Source organism: Triplophysa dalaica, chromosome 13 (genome assembly GCF_015846415.1).
Source record: "Triplophysa dalaica isolate WHDGS20190420 chromosome 13, ASM1584641v1, whole genome shotgun sequence".
Classification (NCBI taxonomy): domain Eukaryota; kingdom Metazoa; phylum Chordata; class Actinopteri; order Cypriniformes; family Nemacheilidae; genus Triplophysa; species Triplophysa dalaica.
The window spans coordinates 2,698,036-2,716,537 of record NC_079554.1 but is presented as its reverse complement, the minus strand read 5'-3'; the positions used below and the strand labels follow the sequence as shown (position 1 = coordinate 2,716,537).

General features: G+C 37.7%; 2 protein-coding genes across 4 annotated transcripts in view; both read right to left on the bottom strand.

Moving 5' to 3' along the window:
• Positions 1-5,139, bottom strand: part of LOC130434881 (rho guanine nucleotide exchange factor TIAM2) — a 34,474-nt gene extending 29,335 nt beyond the window's left edge. For 2 of the 3 annotated variants that reach the window (XM_056765254.1, XM_056765256.1), the window contains exon 1: positions 4,999-5,139. The gene's annotated coding sequence lies outside the window, so the exon portion shown is untranslated. The remainder of the gene's footprint in view (positions 1-4,998) is intronic. The other variant, XM_056765255.1, reaches the window with a different exon arrangement.
• A 7,321-nt stretch (positions 5,140-12,460) lies between these two features.
• cnksr3 (cnksr family member 3) overlaps positions 12,461-18,502 on the bottom strand; it is a 37,297-nt gene continuing 31,255 nt past the window's right edge. The window contains exons 19-24 of the mRNA XM_056764702.1: positions 17,599-17,670; positions 16,830-16,891; positions 16,601-16,695; positions 14,555-14,726; positions 14,045-14,226; positions 12,461-13,354 (exon numbers count right to left, since the gene is read on the bottom strand). Coding sequence (XP_056620680.1) covers positions 13,136-13,354; positions 14,045-14,226; positions 14,555-14,726; positions 16,601-16,695; positions 16,830-16,891; positions 17,599-17,670 — 802 coding nt within the window. The 3' untranslated portion in view covers positions 12,461-13,135. The remainder of the gene's footprint in view (positions 13,355-14,044; positions 14,227-14,554; positions 14,727-16,600; positions 16,696-16,829; positions 16,892-17,598; positions 17,671-18,502) is intronic.

Genomic DNA, 18,502 nt, shown 5'->3' with positions numbered 1-18,502 from the left:
AATGCAGCTTTGGTTTGGCTCTGTAATGTTTTGTACATTCTGAAAACTACTTTTCCAACGTCCTGTTGCAATGAGATACAAGAAGAACTTTTGTTGGTCGAATGTTACTTATAAAGTTACTTATAGCTTTCCTGTAGCTCAGTGGAAAGAGCATTGCGTTGTGGGTTCGATCCCAGGGGATTGCAAATGACTATGTAAAATTTACAGAATACAGCAATGTAAGTCGCTTTGGATAAAAGCGTCTGCCAAATGCATAAATGTAAAATGTGAATATCCCAATAAAAGCCAACTATTAATGATAACATTTTCTAAAAGAATAGACATGGACATGTAAGCTTCAGCAATGACAGCACATACGTTTGCATATTCAATTTATTCAATCTATTTGCATATTATATTCTGATAGGTTTCGAATCCCTTGCATTTATTTAACTAGCCAACTTTATTCACCATAGAAAACAAGTTGATTCTTGTCCTCAGAAAACAAAAGTCAAAACTCATCCTAAGTTGTATAGCAATAGCAAAGTGGCTTTAAAACATTTCATGAAATGCAACATGTATCACAAATTTGCTAAGATCAAAATCACTTTTAAAAGATCATTATGCACAAAGTCTATCTGTTCAGGCTCTATGAAATTTGACCAGAACTGGTCCAAGGGCATGCAGTGAGACTAAATGAAGTTCAACTGGGCTAAAGTAAGCTGAGAAGATAATATCGCGCCTACTCTAACGCTCTAACATCTCAGTGGCCTTTCTGCAATTACACGCTTCTGCTGGGCCCCAACAAGCGACCCAATGTCGGCTTTGAGGTGAAAAACAACAGAGTCCAAGAAGCGCCAATGCCTATCGCATGCCTTCTTCACAAAGAAAGTGAGTCTCAGCGCATGATAATGGAGGTTAATTAGGTAGAAAATCCAGCTAAAAATTCCATACGGCAGCAGTTCAGACAGCTGGGAACAGAGGCTCCTTCTTCCATCCCACAGCGCAAAGTCATCAAGGCACTTCAGCGGCTGGATCAGGGCCGAGAGCCCGCGATGACTAGCGCTGGAAACATTCAACTAGTGCCAGGTCCTTTTTGTATGTTCTCTAGAAATGACTCTTCTCTGTTTCTCTCTGATACTGATAAATGTCAAACAGTACGGCCCTAATTATCTTTGCCAAGCAAAACAAACACAAACAGCTTGCTAGCTCTGTCAGCAAACAATCCACACAAAAGGCAGCCGTCGTAAACTCTCAAATGTTCATTTGATGGACATCTGGTAATTCAGCTGAGCCAGAAAAAGACAGCCACACATCATACTGATTTGTTTCCAAATGATGTGTCTTACAATAAAAAACACGTCTTGCTCCTTGTATCTTTACATCAATGCATGTATTCAACAGCTAGATTTCAGTTGGATTTCAGTCAAAAATGTGGTTGGTGCTTGCCATGCAAAACTCATAATGAGTAGGGAACAGGGGGAAGGGTGAAGCTTTTTGTGGTTCAGCCACATAGGGTCACTCAAGAGAGATGGAGAGAAAGATCGGTAATAGATTGTTCAATAAAGCTTCCATCCAAAAGATAAAAGCATGATATTCAACTTTACTTGCGTAATGATGTTTAAGTCATTGGAACATAATGAAGATGCTCTTTCCAAACATGGTTCTGGGTTGACAACATTTTTTCTAAATGCTGAAACAATTTCTTAATTTCTAAACAAATTCTAACAATAATCTTAACCTTGGGCTGTTCCAAGAGTAATCACGATTAATCGCATCCAGAATAAAAGTTTGTGTTTATAATGATATGTCTGTGCACTGTGCATAATAATTTTGTTTTTATAAACACAACCATGTAGATATTTAAGAAAAATATATAAAAATAAATAAATGTGATGACTTAACTTTTATTCTGAATGCGATTAATCACGATTAACCCTTAAACAGCCCTTCCTAAACCCCAAACTAACTAATTTCATGTGGACATGAAAAGCAACCAACCTAGTACTAGGTCTAACCCTAATATCAAATTGGTTGTAAGGAATATTGTTCCAGAACCAACAAGGGTGTCGACCCGAAAATGTGTTCAAGGTGTTTTTCGCACCATCAGGGTTCCTCCTTCTACAAATCATGTTAAAAACCAATCTTCCTAATTTGGCCAAACAAAGGCTAACTAGGCGTGTGCTACACGATCAATAAGTAAATGACAATAAACCCTGCTGCCCTCGCGTTCATTGTAAAGTGACCTTTGCGATTGAGAGCTAACAATGGTTCACAGAATTGAACAGAAGGGAGGAACTCCAGCTCAAAGAATTCAGATAAATGCCACAATAATATAAATTAACAAGAGATCCCACTATAGACTGCATCATAATATATTCTTTAAATAAAACTGTTGTTTAAGAAGAGTACATACTGTATAACATCAATGGCATTTTTATAACTCAATTGTTAGCGCATTGCGTTAGCAATACAAAGGTTGTGGGTTTGATTCGAAAAGTTACCAAAGCTGCTTTAGAATCACCTGCCAAATGCATAAATGTTAATGTTGTAGTGACTACATAAATGTAAGTGAAGACCCTAATCCCATTTCAAAGTTTTAGGAGTCTTTGTTGATCACGACAGGTTTGACTAGCCAACAAAACTAGCAGGGTCATTTCTTACACAGTAATAATCATTACCATACGTGGCACTTGCTTGGTTGACCGTCCATTGAAAACCTCAACCCTTTGAAAACAAACTGTAGATCAGCCGTGCAAAGACATTACAAGCACAAAAGATGCTTGGACAGAATTCAATGTCGGAAACGTAAGAAATTATGTTGCTACGCTGCAGCCACATGTGCTTTCAATCTAGCGATAATTATCAGGTGCATTAGCGTCACTGAATAAACTTGGCATGCTGTTGCCACGCAGCCATATATCTGACTTTCACGCCCAATTGAAATCAAACAACAGTCCTCATCTGTTACAATCAAGACGATCCAACTGCTTGTCGACGATAAATTCCCTGTATAGTAGCTGCAGTAGCATACGGCTTCTGTCCAGAATTAACTTAAGTCACCACAACCAACAGTGTGAAAACGAATTAGTCCAAAAATCTATTTATTAGCCACATACTAGTGTCAGACACTATCACATTATATCGGACATGTATTGTGTTCCTTTTAAAGTAACCACAATCTGGCTAATTTTGTTTCCTTGACAACTAGCACAAAAGACATATTTACTAAATGTGAGGCAGAGACTGGTCACTCTCTTACTGTATGGAAAAGCACGCTCCACGTTAGAAAGGAAGTCATTTTGGTTCGGAGCAACATGACGGTGAGGAAACGATGACAAAATTGTATTTTTAAATGAACTGTTCCTAAAAAAATCCATCACGTGAAGGATGCTCTCAGGAAATTCCATATTTATTCCTGAAGATTCCACTTTTTCACATTCATAAACCCTTTAAGACCCAAAACAAAACGCCTAGACGCTTCTGGAAAACAATGTCAAATATAGCATTTCAGATAGATGGCGTCATATACTGTAGGCAAAACTCCAAATACAGACTAAAATACATCGGCGTGTGCATTCCATTATGATGTGGGCGCTCTGATCAAAAGCCGGTTCGGTTGGGATGTCAGTGGAGTGTGTGCCGGTGATTATGGGGTTGCGTTTCCACGACAGAGCCGTCTTTGTGCCACACAGACAGTCTGCTATAACTACACTGAAGCTGTGAGATGAGCTTCCTTTCCTCAAATCCATGGATTTAGCCATGATAGAGGGGTCCACAGCTGATGCTTTGAGCCCCGTTCACCTCAGCTGCACTCAGGGATTCCAGCTGGTCTTTGTAAGCTCTTTGAGATCCATACACTTCAAGACGACAACAAAGACGCACACACACACACACACACACACAGAGCCAGAAAAGGGGGGAGGTGACTCTGAAGACACAATAAGGAGGCAAGAGTACTCAACATGAGGTGGATTTCGCGCAGTGTAAATCATTAAGAGGTTTATACAAGACCCCTGCTATTACTGAACATATGGGAGAACATTATACTGCCCACTGTTACTTATTAGACCTTAATTACTGAGAGAAATGGAAGAAAATCTCAGGAACGCTATAATTTAATTGATACTAAGCTAATTGAGAGCAGACCTATGACATTATAATATGAGCGCTCAGTTTCTCTTAGAAAGGATGAAACATGTGCACATAGACAGATATAGTTTTCTAGAAAAGTATTTGGATAGCTAAGGCACTCTAATTGAATGCCATTGCCATAAAAATTAATGTTTTTTTTTCAGTTTGTTTAACTTGTGCGGTTTCTTCAACCATATTGAGTCAGTCAAGGTGAATTTTAGTGGATGTATAAAGTTCACCTGACATCAATTCACACAGGTGTCCCTAATCACAGTATTAACAATCTGGCAACCAAACTGTCTTTCTTTATAAACAGTGTATTCACCTTATTCGAAATAATTTTCTATTTAATTCTTAATAAAGATCTTTGTGAAATGCTCCAGTGGTTAGGCATTTGTACGCAATGACAATAACAATATTTTACAATCTTAAAAACAGAAGAGAGAGAGAGAGAGAGAGAGAGAGAGAGACAGAGAGAGAGAGATCAGCCCTTACGAAAATGAACCATAACCACGGCAAAAACTATAAACAAAACAAATAAAAAAATAAAAAACATGGTTACTGTAGCAAAACAATACACCAATCAAATTTAATCAATACACCAAATACATGGTTTTTACTAAAAAGTTTTGAGAATGCAGACCTATAAGATGCATAATCCATTTTTGCCCGATAGTGTTACTTTACAATGTCCTTTGTGCCTAACGCACGCATATTGTTTTACAATATTATGCATATACAAAGAATGTAACGTAATCGACAAGTTGTGTACTATCATTGTGTTGCGCGCAACAGTTTCAATCTCAAATTTCACAACCGTTACTCGGAACCATACAGTAAAGCACAGCAAGCGCACTCAAATATTTAAAGAAATGATTTACTTACCACATCCGAAATGAAGGAAACTATTGATAATTATTCATTTAATTCTTAATACATCTCGCACTCTTCAGTGTAGCATCGTTTATTTTCCTGGTCAGATGTACACGTCGTTCTCTCCTCGAGCTCTGCGCGTCTGACCATCACGAGCCAGAGCGCGCAGCCAGTGAGTAAACCACACCTCTCCAAACTCTCTAAACCAGAGAACAGACCCTCACAGAAAACATGATCTTTCCACTTAACTACAGCTCAGAGATGCTGTTTGCATTCCACGTGTTATTATTTATATCCAGCTTTACTTTAGCTCACGTGAGAATACTGTACTCACAGTTTTCAGCTGATGCTCAAGTAGGGATCAATTCAAAACACTTTTCTTTAACAAAGAATATGCTTTGAAGACTGTTTGTATGTCTTCTTAAGAGTGTTTTTTTATTCTTAGATTAACATACTTATGTTCACAGTTTTTAAGATTTGCTGCTGTTTTTTTATTTGTAAACTGTTGCACTTAGGAGCTAACTTTATAAGGTGCAAAAATAAAGAAAGAGTCCATATAAAAGTAGCCTAAATGTCAATTAATCGTAAGCGATCTGAAAATACATTAGATTCAAATTTGTAGATTTCCATACAGATGTTAGATTTCTATGTACTTATGGAACAGAGCAAAAAGAGTCAACGAATCCAGTTTAACGTTTTCGTTCCGTTAAAAAATGAAGGTCATGTGGGTTTGGAACAAGACGCGAATGAGAAAATGTTGACAGAATATTTATGTTTGGATGAACTGTTTCATGTCTTCCTAAAGTCTGAGTCAGTGTAGAGACGGAACATTCGGCACATCCTTGTGACCACATATCATAACCTCCAATGTGTTAACAAGAGAAGCCTGATCTCAATTTCTACAAGAGACGTGGAGCACAAACAACTTCCAGACATGAGTTATTATTGAAACAATCTGTAGTATTACCACAAGGAAAGTAAACAGTCAGACACATACACACACATTTCTCACATTACAGAAAGTCTTTATTTAGCATTTGCAGTTGAATTGTCCACAACTGTCTGACCCCCACATCTCACACAAAATCAACCCCTACAGCCGTCTTGTCTCTGCCTAAATGTTCCATTGTCACTGCCGCCCTCTGCTTCTCTTTCTCTGTGTCTCTCTTGAGGTCTCATCTGTTTAGTTGGACATCCTCATTTATACAAACACGAGTCCGTCTTAGCCTCTTGCCCACAGCTCCTGATCACAAAAACACCATTACACACACCATACCACCCCGGTCTCCCTGTTGGCCTGCCCCTTTGCAACGTGTATCCTTACTTATTATGACAAGAGCGATGACTCTCGCTATCAAACCACGGCCGAGGGGAAAAAGAGCTAGAGATCTAAAAATCATTTCATGCTATGGAAACAACATCAGCAAACACTGATAGGCCAGTGGTTCTCAAACTTTTTTGTTTTAAGGCCCCCTTTGTGTAGAGCAGATTACTTTGTGCCCCCCCCCAAAATAAGGATTTATAATCTTAAATTTAAAATTTTGATAAACATATTCAGTTATACAATGCTGGAACAACAATTACTTTGGCTGGTGGTCGTATTTTTCAGATGCTCAATTGCGTAAAATTTGTGATAAATTTCAATATTTCATAAAAACCACGACATTTTGGCCACCCTGGATTCATCTTGGCCCCCCCCAGTTTGGAACCACTGGGATATGCTACAAACCTCCGGCAGGAGATACAGCTCATGAGCATTATTATTCATTTCACTCCACTCAGGCAGAAAGAAACTCATCATGAGTCTAATTGACAAAGAGGATGAATGATGATTAAAGTTTGCACAGTGAGATATTCAGGGAGGTTTAAAGGAATAGTTCTCTTAAATATTAAAATTGTCTAGTAATTTACTTTACGGATTTGTATATGTCTTTGTCTTCAAATGGATAATCTAGTATTAAAATGGCAGAGGGTTTCTTCTTATATAAGGGGTCAATGTGGAAAAAATCTAAAATGCACATCAAAACTGTCATTAGGGATACTTCACCCAAAAATACAAATTCTGTCTTCATTTACTCACCTCCAAGTTGTTCAAAATCTGTAAACATTTCTTTGTTTTGATGAACACAGAGAAAGATATTTAGAAGAATGCTTGAACCAAACAATTCTTGGCCACCATTGACTATTATAGTTTTTGTTAATGACTATTATAGTTCTTCTGAACATCTGAAGATATTTTAAGAACGTAAGAAACCAAACAGTTCCGGGTCACTTTTGACAACCATTTTCTTTTGTTTTCTACAATGGTAGTCAATGGTCCAATTGGGTGATTGGATACGCATTCGTCCGAATATCATTCTCCATGTTCAACCAAATAAAGAGACTTATTCAGGTTTGGAACAACTAGAGAAAGAGTACTTGATCAAAGAACTTTCATTTTTGGATTAACTGTCCCTTTAAAGCCCAATGTAAAAAGCTGTAATATTCTGGCAGCTGGCATGGCTAAATTGTAAAGTAAAAAATAAAATAAAAATGTTGTTTTACTCCTGATTCGGAAATTTAGACATTTATCTATGTGAATTTTCTGTAAAATATTTGTATTCTTCTGAGGCAAAAAGAAAGTTTGTGACAGAAAACAATTAAAAATGAACCTTATATAGTAATCAATACTTCACGTATCCATGGCAACAGATCAGCATGTTAAACTGAAGCAGTAAATGACGGGATTCACTGACAGGACTATAGATAAAGAAAATCCCTTTATATCATAAAGTTTACATATTATTTGGAGGATGTGGAACAAGCAATGATGTTTTGTCACGAGACATGCAAGAACCAATGAAATTCAATGTTATGAACATGGTGCCATATTTGACTTTACCATGCAGGTTTGAAACGTGTTGAAGTTGAGTCAATTATAGAATATTTCTTTTTATTTTGGAGTGAATTTCTTTAATACATTTGAAACATTCAAACAATACACACAATTAAGAGTAGAAATAGTCACCAAGGTTTAAAGTTAAATTTGAACATAAAGATGCTACATAGACACACAGAGCTAAAGACAAAAACATTTTTTGACAGTACAGAGCAAACATTATTAAAAAATTGAAGTCTCACCCATAACCATGCTACCCATCCCATAAGATAACACACATTCAACAGCAATTCCCTGGAAAATGAAGAAACCCGCCATAGGTTTGTATAATTGAGTAAGAATGGATGCTATTATGAGTCAGGACATAAGAATGAGTGGTGAAGTTGGTGCGCTGTGGTTTACAGAGAGTCACAGCTCAAAACCACCGTTCGTCGGAGAATTCACAGGAACCTCAGGCGTGCCGATGTCGCGGCCCACAGACTGATGCCACATTGTACGCTGATATTTAGTTCTTATGTTGAGATTTTACAAATATCATCTGGTCATGTTTGGAATGTTTATAATGGCAATGTCTCTCACCTCTCTCTCTATAATGGAAACAGAGCGGTATTGACCATTCACTGTCTACTACTCTATGTAAAATTGTTGTGGGTGTTTGCTAGGGTGATACTTTGTGGTTACTATAGTACTTTGAGTGGACTGTTTCAGGTCAACTACTGTCATGGTGAAGCTGAAGTTTGAAAGGAATTTCACTTTTAATGAGTGTTCACTTAACAGACACTTTTGAGATGCTTGATGCAAGATACATAAATAACATTCAGTTTATTGACACACACAAATAATAAAGCAAAATAAAACTGTATGCACTTCACAACACCCAATGGATTCTATGGGCAATAATAATAATGAAAAACAAACAGTTATATCTGTTGACACACAGAGATGTAATAGTTTCCAGTGTGTGGTCAAACTTTGGGAATAGTCTTCCATCCACATAACCATCCATCATTCAAGCATACGGCTGAATGGAAAGATCAATTTAATATTTATTCATCTAAATATTCAGTTTAGTCTTGGATGGCTATTGTTGTTCTGGAAACTGCCCATCATCACCGGGTTGGACATAAGTGACCACTAAAAATAAATATACTCTTAAAGCAAACATAAAATGAAAGCGTTGTATTTTATTCTCAGTCCAAAACACACACACACACACACACACTTTCCTTGGTTAAGACTGAGTGTTGTTTTCTCTGTGGGACCTCTTCTCCATTATTTGATATTTGTGAGCGTGTAAGACAGCTGTCTGTTAGCCTCAGGAAACATGGGTAAAGAAACAGTAACTTTGTTATTTAAAGCTCATGAGTTTTCCGTGTCTTCTCGACACAAACAAGTAGAAACAACAAAATGAAGCCTCTTTGTTGTTTTCCCTAGATGCCGATGTAAACTTATTCAACAGAATTTGTGCAAACGGCTGTCCCACGTCAAAAAAACACATTTGAAAAGCATTCAAGTATTCAAATCTAAATAGTTAACTATGCTCTATAGAAACTCACAATAATATTTAAAATATAAATAAGCTTAATGTATTTTAAATCATAATCTATTGGGTACTTTCAATTGGGAGATGGCTGTCACGAACCCAACCCCTACATTTCTACTTATGTAAATAATAATAAATAGATTTTTGTATTTTGTTTGCATTTTTATAGTTATACCTGTAAAAACAAGAAAAAGGTGAAAACACAAAAAGACAGACTTATACACATACAAATGCTCCACAAACACAATATGCACACGTATTTACACACATAGACATAGACACACACACGGACGCGCAGACACACAGACACGCACACTGAAAGCACACATTTAAGAAAAAGGAGAGAAAACACAGGTCAAATATTAAACAGACTGTAAATTCCTATCTGCAATATTAATTATGTAAAACTTCTAATTTTAAAGCAGCCCCCCGGCCAGGCAAATAGTGCAAAACAGTATGCAAAAGGTTGCGAGAAACCCAAAACTATAATCGAGAAAAAAAAACTCAGGAGATCCCAGGCCCAACCAGGGGATTCCAGTTCCCCTCTGGCAAAAGCTGCTGCCTCTGCACAAGCTCACAGTACTCGCACAACAAGGCTTAATAAAAATAAATAAACTTATAAATTATAGATTTAAGATTATCATTATCTAATAGCATTTGAAATTTTGAAGTGAAGATGTGTCAAGTTGGCGCGACCTTCTTTATCCAGCTCTATCATCTCAGCTTTTGTCAGGTCGCCGCTTGCCATTCTCCGCTCTACCATCAGGTCTGGGGATAAACTGCATTTTGCTTTCTGCGGTAACCTTGGAACAAAGAGACAAGACTGGCTGAGAGTAGAGTGTTCTGTCCTCTTTGATGCAACAAGTACATCAGTTGTTGTTGGAAGTGTTCCTGGTTCCAGTTGATCTAACCAATGCAGCCTAAACCCTCAGAGGATTTATAATATGGAAGTGTAGTGCATGCAAGATTAAAAAGATGCATCTTTGTTCTAGATTTAAACTGACAGAGTGTTTCTGCCGGACAGTGCAGGGAAGAATATTCTAAAGTTTAGGCACTAGATAGGAAACGGATCTACCACCTGCACATGATTTTGAAATTCTATAACATCAAACACTCCAGTTATCACCCGCTCGTGATTTTTTTAAGCTTTGTCCTAAAAACAACGGTTGCCTAAAAAGTTGCTGAAAACAACTACACCCTTTGGCAGGTACATTAAATGGCATCAGGAATAACAATATAACAAATAATGCAAAATGGACACAAATCTCTAAAAACGTGGACGGATATTCATTCACGGACTTGCCAGGGACCCCTTTTTTATCAAAGTTTTTAGCCTTGTGTTAGCTTTTACCTTAAACAATTGCAAATATTGTGTTATTCTGTAAAGATGATCTTGATAGACAAAACGCGCAAGTATCATAAATAAGGGATAATCCGTGCATTAAAATCCTCCAGGAGGCCAAGAACCACCCGACACGAAGTGGAACCTCTGCAAAGTTCATTTAAAATCCTTTAATGCTTGGCTAGTCGTGGATTATCCTGCTTATACCATATTTGGCAACTTTAAGATGATATATGTGTACAGTGCAATTGATCAAACTGACTCAAACTAACTTTCAATTCACACCTTCCAGCCAATCTGAATCCAGGATTCAAACAGACTATGGTACTAATCTTTGTTAAAGACCCAGTGAAATCAAAACAAACGTTTTTTTGTTGATGAAATTCATCAATGAAGCATAATGCACTAGACTGGAGAGAGGATGATCCAGACAGTGTAAACGTATTAAAGTATTAATTTCAGGTTAGCGTGTTGCGAGCTCAGAGCTGATCATATCCACGATCATACATGCAAATCCACTGAGAAAACACAACAAATAATGCTGCGTATACCAAGGCAGTGCAGTTTGTCTTTAAAGTCTTAGTGAGATTAAAAATGACAATTCTCATTTTTCATGAAATATTGCAGCGTTTATAATAAATAGTTTAACAATGTGGGTCATTTTCCTTTTAAAATTCATGTACCTTCATAATCTTCAGCTAAAATCGGAAAATGCACTTCCGCCCTTATCCAGCTCAATTTGATGTAAATTAGAAGGCGTGGGCGGAGCATCCATTAACTCCTCCCCTTTAACTGTCAGTCTGCAAGCCACACAAGCCACGCCCACTCATTTTCTCATTTGAAATTCCTTCTCACTCGGAAATGTGTAAAAATAAGTGAAAAAGATAAAAACTTCTAGTTCACAGTGACTTTAAGCAGTGACCTTTTTTTAGGACCTTTCAAAAGTCTATGGGAATGGTCCACAGGTTTTCGGTCGAGGGAACCAGTGCGGCGCTAACTTCTGGCTTGGCCTACAAGAATATGTCATCTCTGCCGTACAAGTGATGCTTTACTTAATTAAGAAATTTACCAAATGTGAATAAATACCAAATAATGAATGAAGACATGTTTAAATAACTTCTCTTACGCGTGACTTTTCTATTACAAAAACATGACATACTTTTAGGGCAAGCGAATGGGGACGCAGACGCAACGTCAGGATGAACTAGCTAGCAGCATATGGATGGTGACGTTCAGCCACCACCTCACTCTCTGGTGCCCCCTATAGACAAACAGCAAAGTGTTGAGACCCTTCTATTCTCATGTAAATAAAAGAAGAGGGCAGCAGTCGGATTAACTCTCTTTGTGCTGCGCTACAAAAGCTGGCAGCAGATGGCCGAGTGTGATCTGTGTGTTGAACTTTTCACAAGCTCTCTGTTAATGAAACTAAAGGAGTTTCTGTCTACAGACACTTTCACTCACTCATCTTTCACAGATGGCACGGTACAATACTACTGGTGTAGTCTTCATGTGGGTTCATAGACAGAAAGACAAGACATGTTTAGAGACATTTAACCAGCTGGTCTCAAGGTCAGGTGTAATAGATATACAAGGTTTGTTCTCCTCGACTTCATAAAGCACCACGAATGTACTTTTGATTTCTATAGTCCAAATATATATAACATGTTGAGCACATGTGCAGCACTCTCAACTGCGCAAAATAGATCAGGCAGTCATTTTTTATTTAGTTTAAATACATTCACATATGTATCCAAAAACACCACGTTAACCTCTGCACAGTTAGATTACAGACATTTACACAATTTATGTACAATACTAAAGACACTCATTTACAGTAAAATACTCAAATATGTTCTTTAAAGAGACCGCCATGTTAAAACAAATGATAATAAAACAGAAACAAGCCTCTGAATCTAAAGAAGAATTGATCTGTGATCTGTGACAAAGTGTGTGTAAGCGTGAGTGTTTGTTTCATCTAAAATCTGATGTCTGATATTTACACTGCCTTAAAAATGTTAACTGCACAAAATATACAGTGTTGCAATCGGATTATCATTCTGTTAGTGATCAGTTCATAAACCAAACTTAAGACGTCTTGCCAACAGCTCACATTTTCAACTGGTTGATTTAACTGTTTAACTAGTTAAAAGCATTACAGCATATGAACAAACTCACAGAAAAGTGTTTCACATAAAACTTTATCATCATATATGAGAAGCTCCAAAAATCGGACAAATTATTTCTACACACAGCCGCACGAACGCATGCACACACACACACACACACACACACACACACACACAGCTGTGATCTCCTGTAGCTTCATCCAGGCCTGTGGTCATCTTTACACAACACACAAGCACTTCAGTTTGTTTTTTGTGTCATTTCACAGACTGGTCTCCACACACACATGGACGGCAGGGATGGCGGCGTATGGACCGGAGACCCCAGACTGCTGCTGGGGTTGAGTCTGAACCTGCGGGTGTTTCTCATTGATCTCCTGCAGGAGGAGGATATTAGCGTCTCGCCACTGTCTGTATTTGGAAACGCTCAGAGACGGTTCCCTCAAAATCTGCTCGACGACCTGCAGATCAGCCTCTTTAGCCTACAACAAAATAGACGTAGAATGTGTTGTAAAATTGATAGTTTCACACAACTTAAAGCCTGCTTCAAAACGTTGGTGTTGTCAATACTGCCATCTAGTGTTTGTACACATCCAATACATTAAAAGGAATGATCCGTATATTGATAGTAATAGTTCTCGTGGTCAAGTTCAAATAACATTATAGTATGTAGGAGTTGTAATATATTAGCTACAGTACATACTACATACTACAGTACGCAGGATATCAGATTTAATGACAAAAGAATTTAAGCGATAGTTCACCCAAAGATGAAAGTTCTGTCATTTACTCGCCATCTTGTCATTTTGAACCTGTATGAGTTCTTTTGAACACAAAAGAAGAAATTTTGAAGAAAGTTGGTAACCGAACAGCACTGGAGCACATTTCCTTCTATTGTATGGACACAAAACCAATGCAGGTGAATGGGAGCCAGTGAACAACATTTTTCAAAATATCTTAATATAACTATAGAAAATACCTATAGAAAGTCATACAGGACTGAAATGATAAACGGGTAAGTAAATGATGACAGATTTTAAATTTTTGGCGGAACTATCACAAAGTTAAAGAGAAGTTTAAAACATACAATGTAATGCAATGCAATTATGATTACAAAGTGTATCGTTTTATCTCTACATTTACACAGTGCTTAATACGTTGGGGTGTCTCACCTTTAAAGTACTGTTCAAAGCTCGGATCAGATGTAGTTTGTCATTTATGCCATCGTCTTTACAGCGTTTGATGAAGGAGGACCTAAATTCGTGTTTAGTGGTCGGCTGCAGGGCTCCTGTAGGAGAGAGACTCGCCTGCTTCAGATGAAGATACAGCATCTCCATCTCATCTGATGGTGGACCTGATGAAACAATATTCCAAGAGCATTTATTTACAGGGTTTCTTCTACACTTTTTCACCAGATTATCCAATGATTTCCATATTTTGCTATAATCTGCCGGTCTGGATGTGACAAATGTTATCTTTTTGGGTGAACTACACCTTTAAGGAATGTATAGTTTTTGCATTTTCTTTTGCATGTTTCCGTTCAACATGTCTGTGTAAATATACACAATGTCCTGTATGTGCTGTACTATCGGTGTATTTTCAAGCCTTTTGTATGATTATAAGAGCAATTCATGTAAATGTTTAAATCAATTCTGTTTTAAGAGAAAGAAATGCTCACTCACGGTCATTTCCTCGGAATTCCTGTATTTTGCAGATGGGGTCGTCCTCTGAGCTGATCTCCTGCCACGATTCGCTGTCTGCGCTCGCAGTCTCTGTGCAGTTAGCCACAGGAGACATCAGCGGGATCATGTCCGGACACGGAGACGAGGAAGAGAGCGGAGGAGGGAGAAAACCCTGACACATCAAACACAATACAACAATAAGTCTCTTCTGCTCTGGAATCTGGACTTCACCAACAAACAACAGAGTACAGTAAAGAATCCCTTTCTTTCAACGGATGGGAACTAAAAGGAATATATTAGCTTTCAGAAAATATAGATCATCAACATCAGGTGGTCAAACTAAATATATACAGCCGCGGAAAAAATTAAGAGACCATTGAGAATCTGTTTTTCTGATTTTCAAATTGAATAAGTCTATACGTTTTCTTCTATTCGCATTTATTTGCAGAAAATGGAAAACTGGAGAAACAGGTGAAAATAACAGAGAAGATGCTCTGTATATTTTCAGACCTCAAATAACGCAAAGAAAACAAGTTTTCCTGTAAAAAGAAAATAAGCTTTCCTGTAGCTAAGTGGTAAGAGCATTGCGTTATCAACGATCCCAGGGGATTGCAAAAACCTATGTAAAATGTATAGGATAAAGCAATGTAATTTAGATAAAAGAGAAATTGTAATTTCAGAATCACTTTTAATCAATAAAACACTTGTATTCGTACATCTATTTAGGAACCGTATTAAAAATATTTTTCCTTTGGGTTGTCATTTTGTCAGTCTTTCACACTGTTGTTGGATGACTTTATGTCACTTCTGAGGTTGGATTTTGTTGAAAACACTCGACTGGAATGAACACAATACCTAATGGTTAGTCGGACTCGTGACCACAAGTTATCGGTTCGATTTCCAGGGCCGGTGGGTAACGACCGAGGTGCCCTTGACCTTACCCCTATTTGCTCGCCAGGCGCTGCAGTGAAAGCTGCCCACTGCTCCAGGTGTACATGTGTTCACTACTCTCTGGATGGGTTAAATACAGAGGTCACATTTCGGGTGTGGGTCACCATCTCTGACAAATAGGTCACTTTCACTTCACTTTTTATTTTTCACTTAACTTTCATATCCATGAACAACATGGTTTCTATGTGCAAACATACTTGGCAATAAAGCTCTTTCTGATTCTGATATTAAAGATGCATGGATATATCGGTCAATAATTGGTATTGGTTGATTAAAGCAATTTTCCACATGATCAGCTATTGGCCGATAGTTTAAAAGCAGTCGATATATCGTGTGAATCAAAAGAGGACAGATAAATGCAATGAATTTGTGCTCTGTATTTAGACAATGGAAAGAAACAACACCACTTTGATATTCAATATTAATAGTCATTATATTAATTTATAAAATTTAGAAGGTTAAGAAATGTAATCTTTAGAATTGGTATCGGCAGACATCACTCTGAATAAACTGCTATCTGTATCAATGTAGAATAATGAATATCGGTGCATCTCTAATTGAAAAGATTATAACCTGAATATAAATGTAAACAGATTTTTAAATTAATTCTTAATATTCATTTACATTTAGGCATTTGGCAGACGCTTTTACCCAAAGCGACTTACATTGCTTTATCCTATACATTTTACATAGGTATTTACAATCCCCTGGGATCGAACCCACAACGTTGCATTGTTAACGCAATGCTCTTACCACTGAACTACAGGAAAGAGCGTAAGCCTGTCCGACATCTTGAAAATGCCAAAGTGCAGTGCCCTTAACGTACATTAAACCCACACCACCTTACTGCTCTAAGCTGTATTTATGTATTTTGTAAAACGTGTGCAAATGATTTATATCACAATTTTAAACAACAAATTCATTAAATTGCTTTCACTTGCTAAGTGTGTCCCATTGGGTTAGAAATACCACATGCAGACTTGGAATCCTCACGCTCGCATAGACACTACACCAAACGGGAAATACGTAGTCAAGTGCATAGACTGCAAGTGTGGGTATTCAGACAAAGCCTGTGTGTAAGTGTCTATTACTCACGTGATGAGAGCTCGGGGTCAGCTTATCCATGAACTCCACACACAACTCTGCTGTGTCTGCTTCATCATCATCATCACTTTCCTCACTGTAACAATCTAGACAAACACAAATCAAACATTCGCAGCATGAAGCTATTATAGTGTTGTGTCGGTTTAACTGAGGTTTGCTAAAGATGTCATGTGTACTGAAATAGAAGTTTGTTTCTATGTGTGAGTAAGTGTGATTTTACCTCCACTGGTTGAGTCTGTGGGCGCTGGTTCATTTGAAGCCTGGGTAAGTTTAGTCAGCCATCTGACAGAAAAATCAAGTTTCATTACGGCAAATCTCTTCATATCTCACAAATATTGTCTTGGTTCATAGCCTACACAGCTTAACTCGACACACCCACACTTTAATCTCTATTTAGGTTTTACTGGAACACTTTTACCAAAAATGTAAGAGTTGTAAAATTAAAGGAAGTTGAGCTCTGTTATTTTCCATACAAAGAAAAACGTTGTGCTCCGTACCAGCTCTCGAGGCTTATTAAGGTGCACACGTACTGGACTTTTTACTAGCATTAATTGGCTGGTTTTGTTACGCAGATCTGGAAACCCTGTTTTCAGAATACACGAAGAAAGGACACTAAAAATAGATCTATAATATGTTCCTGTTATACTAAAATCAGGACGTCTGGTCACCCTACAACGTCAAATACCATGTAAAAACAGTTGCTCACGGTAAGTATTTAGGTCTTACAAGCATGCATCTTCATCACAAGATGTTAAATTGCACGCTGCAGAGAGCTTTGATCACAGTTAAGTGTCAAAGCGGACTGGAGAATGAGTGTGGCCAGAGTGCAATGCAAACATCAAACCAAAACCAGCTCTTCCCCCCTCATATGAGCACATGACTAAAACCGATAGCACTTTTTTCACAGAAAACTTTACCGTCAGCAATAATCTCTGACCACAGTGCCATACATGCGCATTTGAATAGATTTTGAACATTATCGCACTTACTTGTTCATGTCTTTCAAATTCTCGGGCGCAAAGTACAGTGTCAGCATCTCAAGGTGGCTTGCTTTCATCGCACTGGAAAAAATGAATTAAAGAAATGAATTAAACACCCACAACACTGACTATCTTTTAAGAACAATGTCTGCGTGGCTGTGTGTGTAGATGATGTAGCGACAGCACAATAAGAAAACATCAGTCTCTGTATCTTAGCTCACTCGTGGTGATGAAAGTAAAGCACTATTACTTAGTGTATGTGTTAAGAAAGGAAGTCTGTAAAACAAATGTGTTTCAGACCGCACAATTAAAGCAGTCAGCTTCCTGTGCTAAGTTTACAACAGCACACTATCAGGACATATAGAAACAGCAAGAGTTAGATAAAAATCAGACATGACTCACTTACAGTCACTTCTTATTTTGTTCATAATGCATCTGTATAAAAAATGACTCTCATGCCTCATAGAGATTTAGGAAAAGAGTGTGAAAATGCTTGTCTGCTTACTGCTACAATGTATGTGTTTTTGATAGTTGCCAGGGTGTTGCTATGCAGTTGCTATGGCATTCCTGGCGTTTCCAGGGTGTTCCTATGGTGTTGCTTGTGTTATACAATTTCTTTTGTATTCATAATGGTGTTACTATACAGTTTCTATGGTGGTTCTAGTTGTTGGTATACATGTACTTCTGGTTTTTGCAAGAGTGTTGATACACAGTTATTGTATATGTCTACTGTACAGCTAATCTATAAGACAGCTTTAAGGCGTTTGTATAGTTTTGCTGAGGTGTTGTCATAGGTTACCTGGTTGTTGCTATGGTAGTTATTTCAAAATTCTTTAGATTGTTTTGCCCCTTTTACTGTCTACTAAGTGACAATTGTAAGTCTGACCACTAGGGATGCACTATATGGAATATA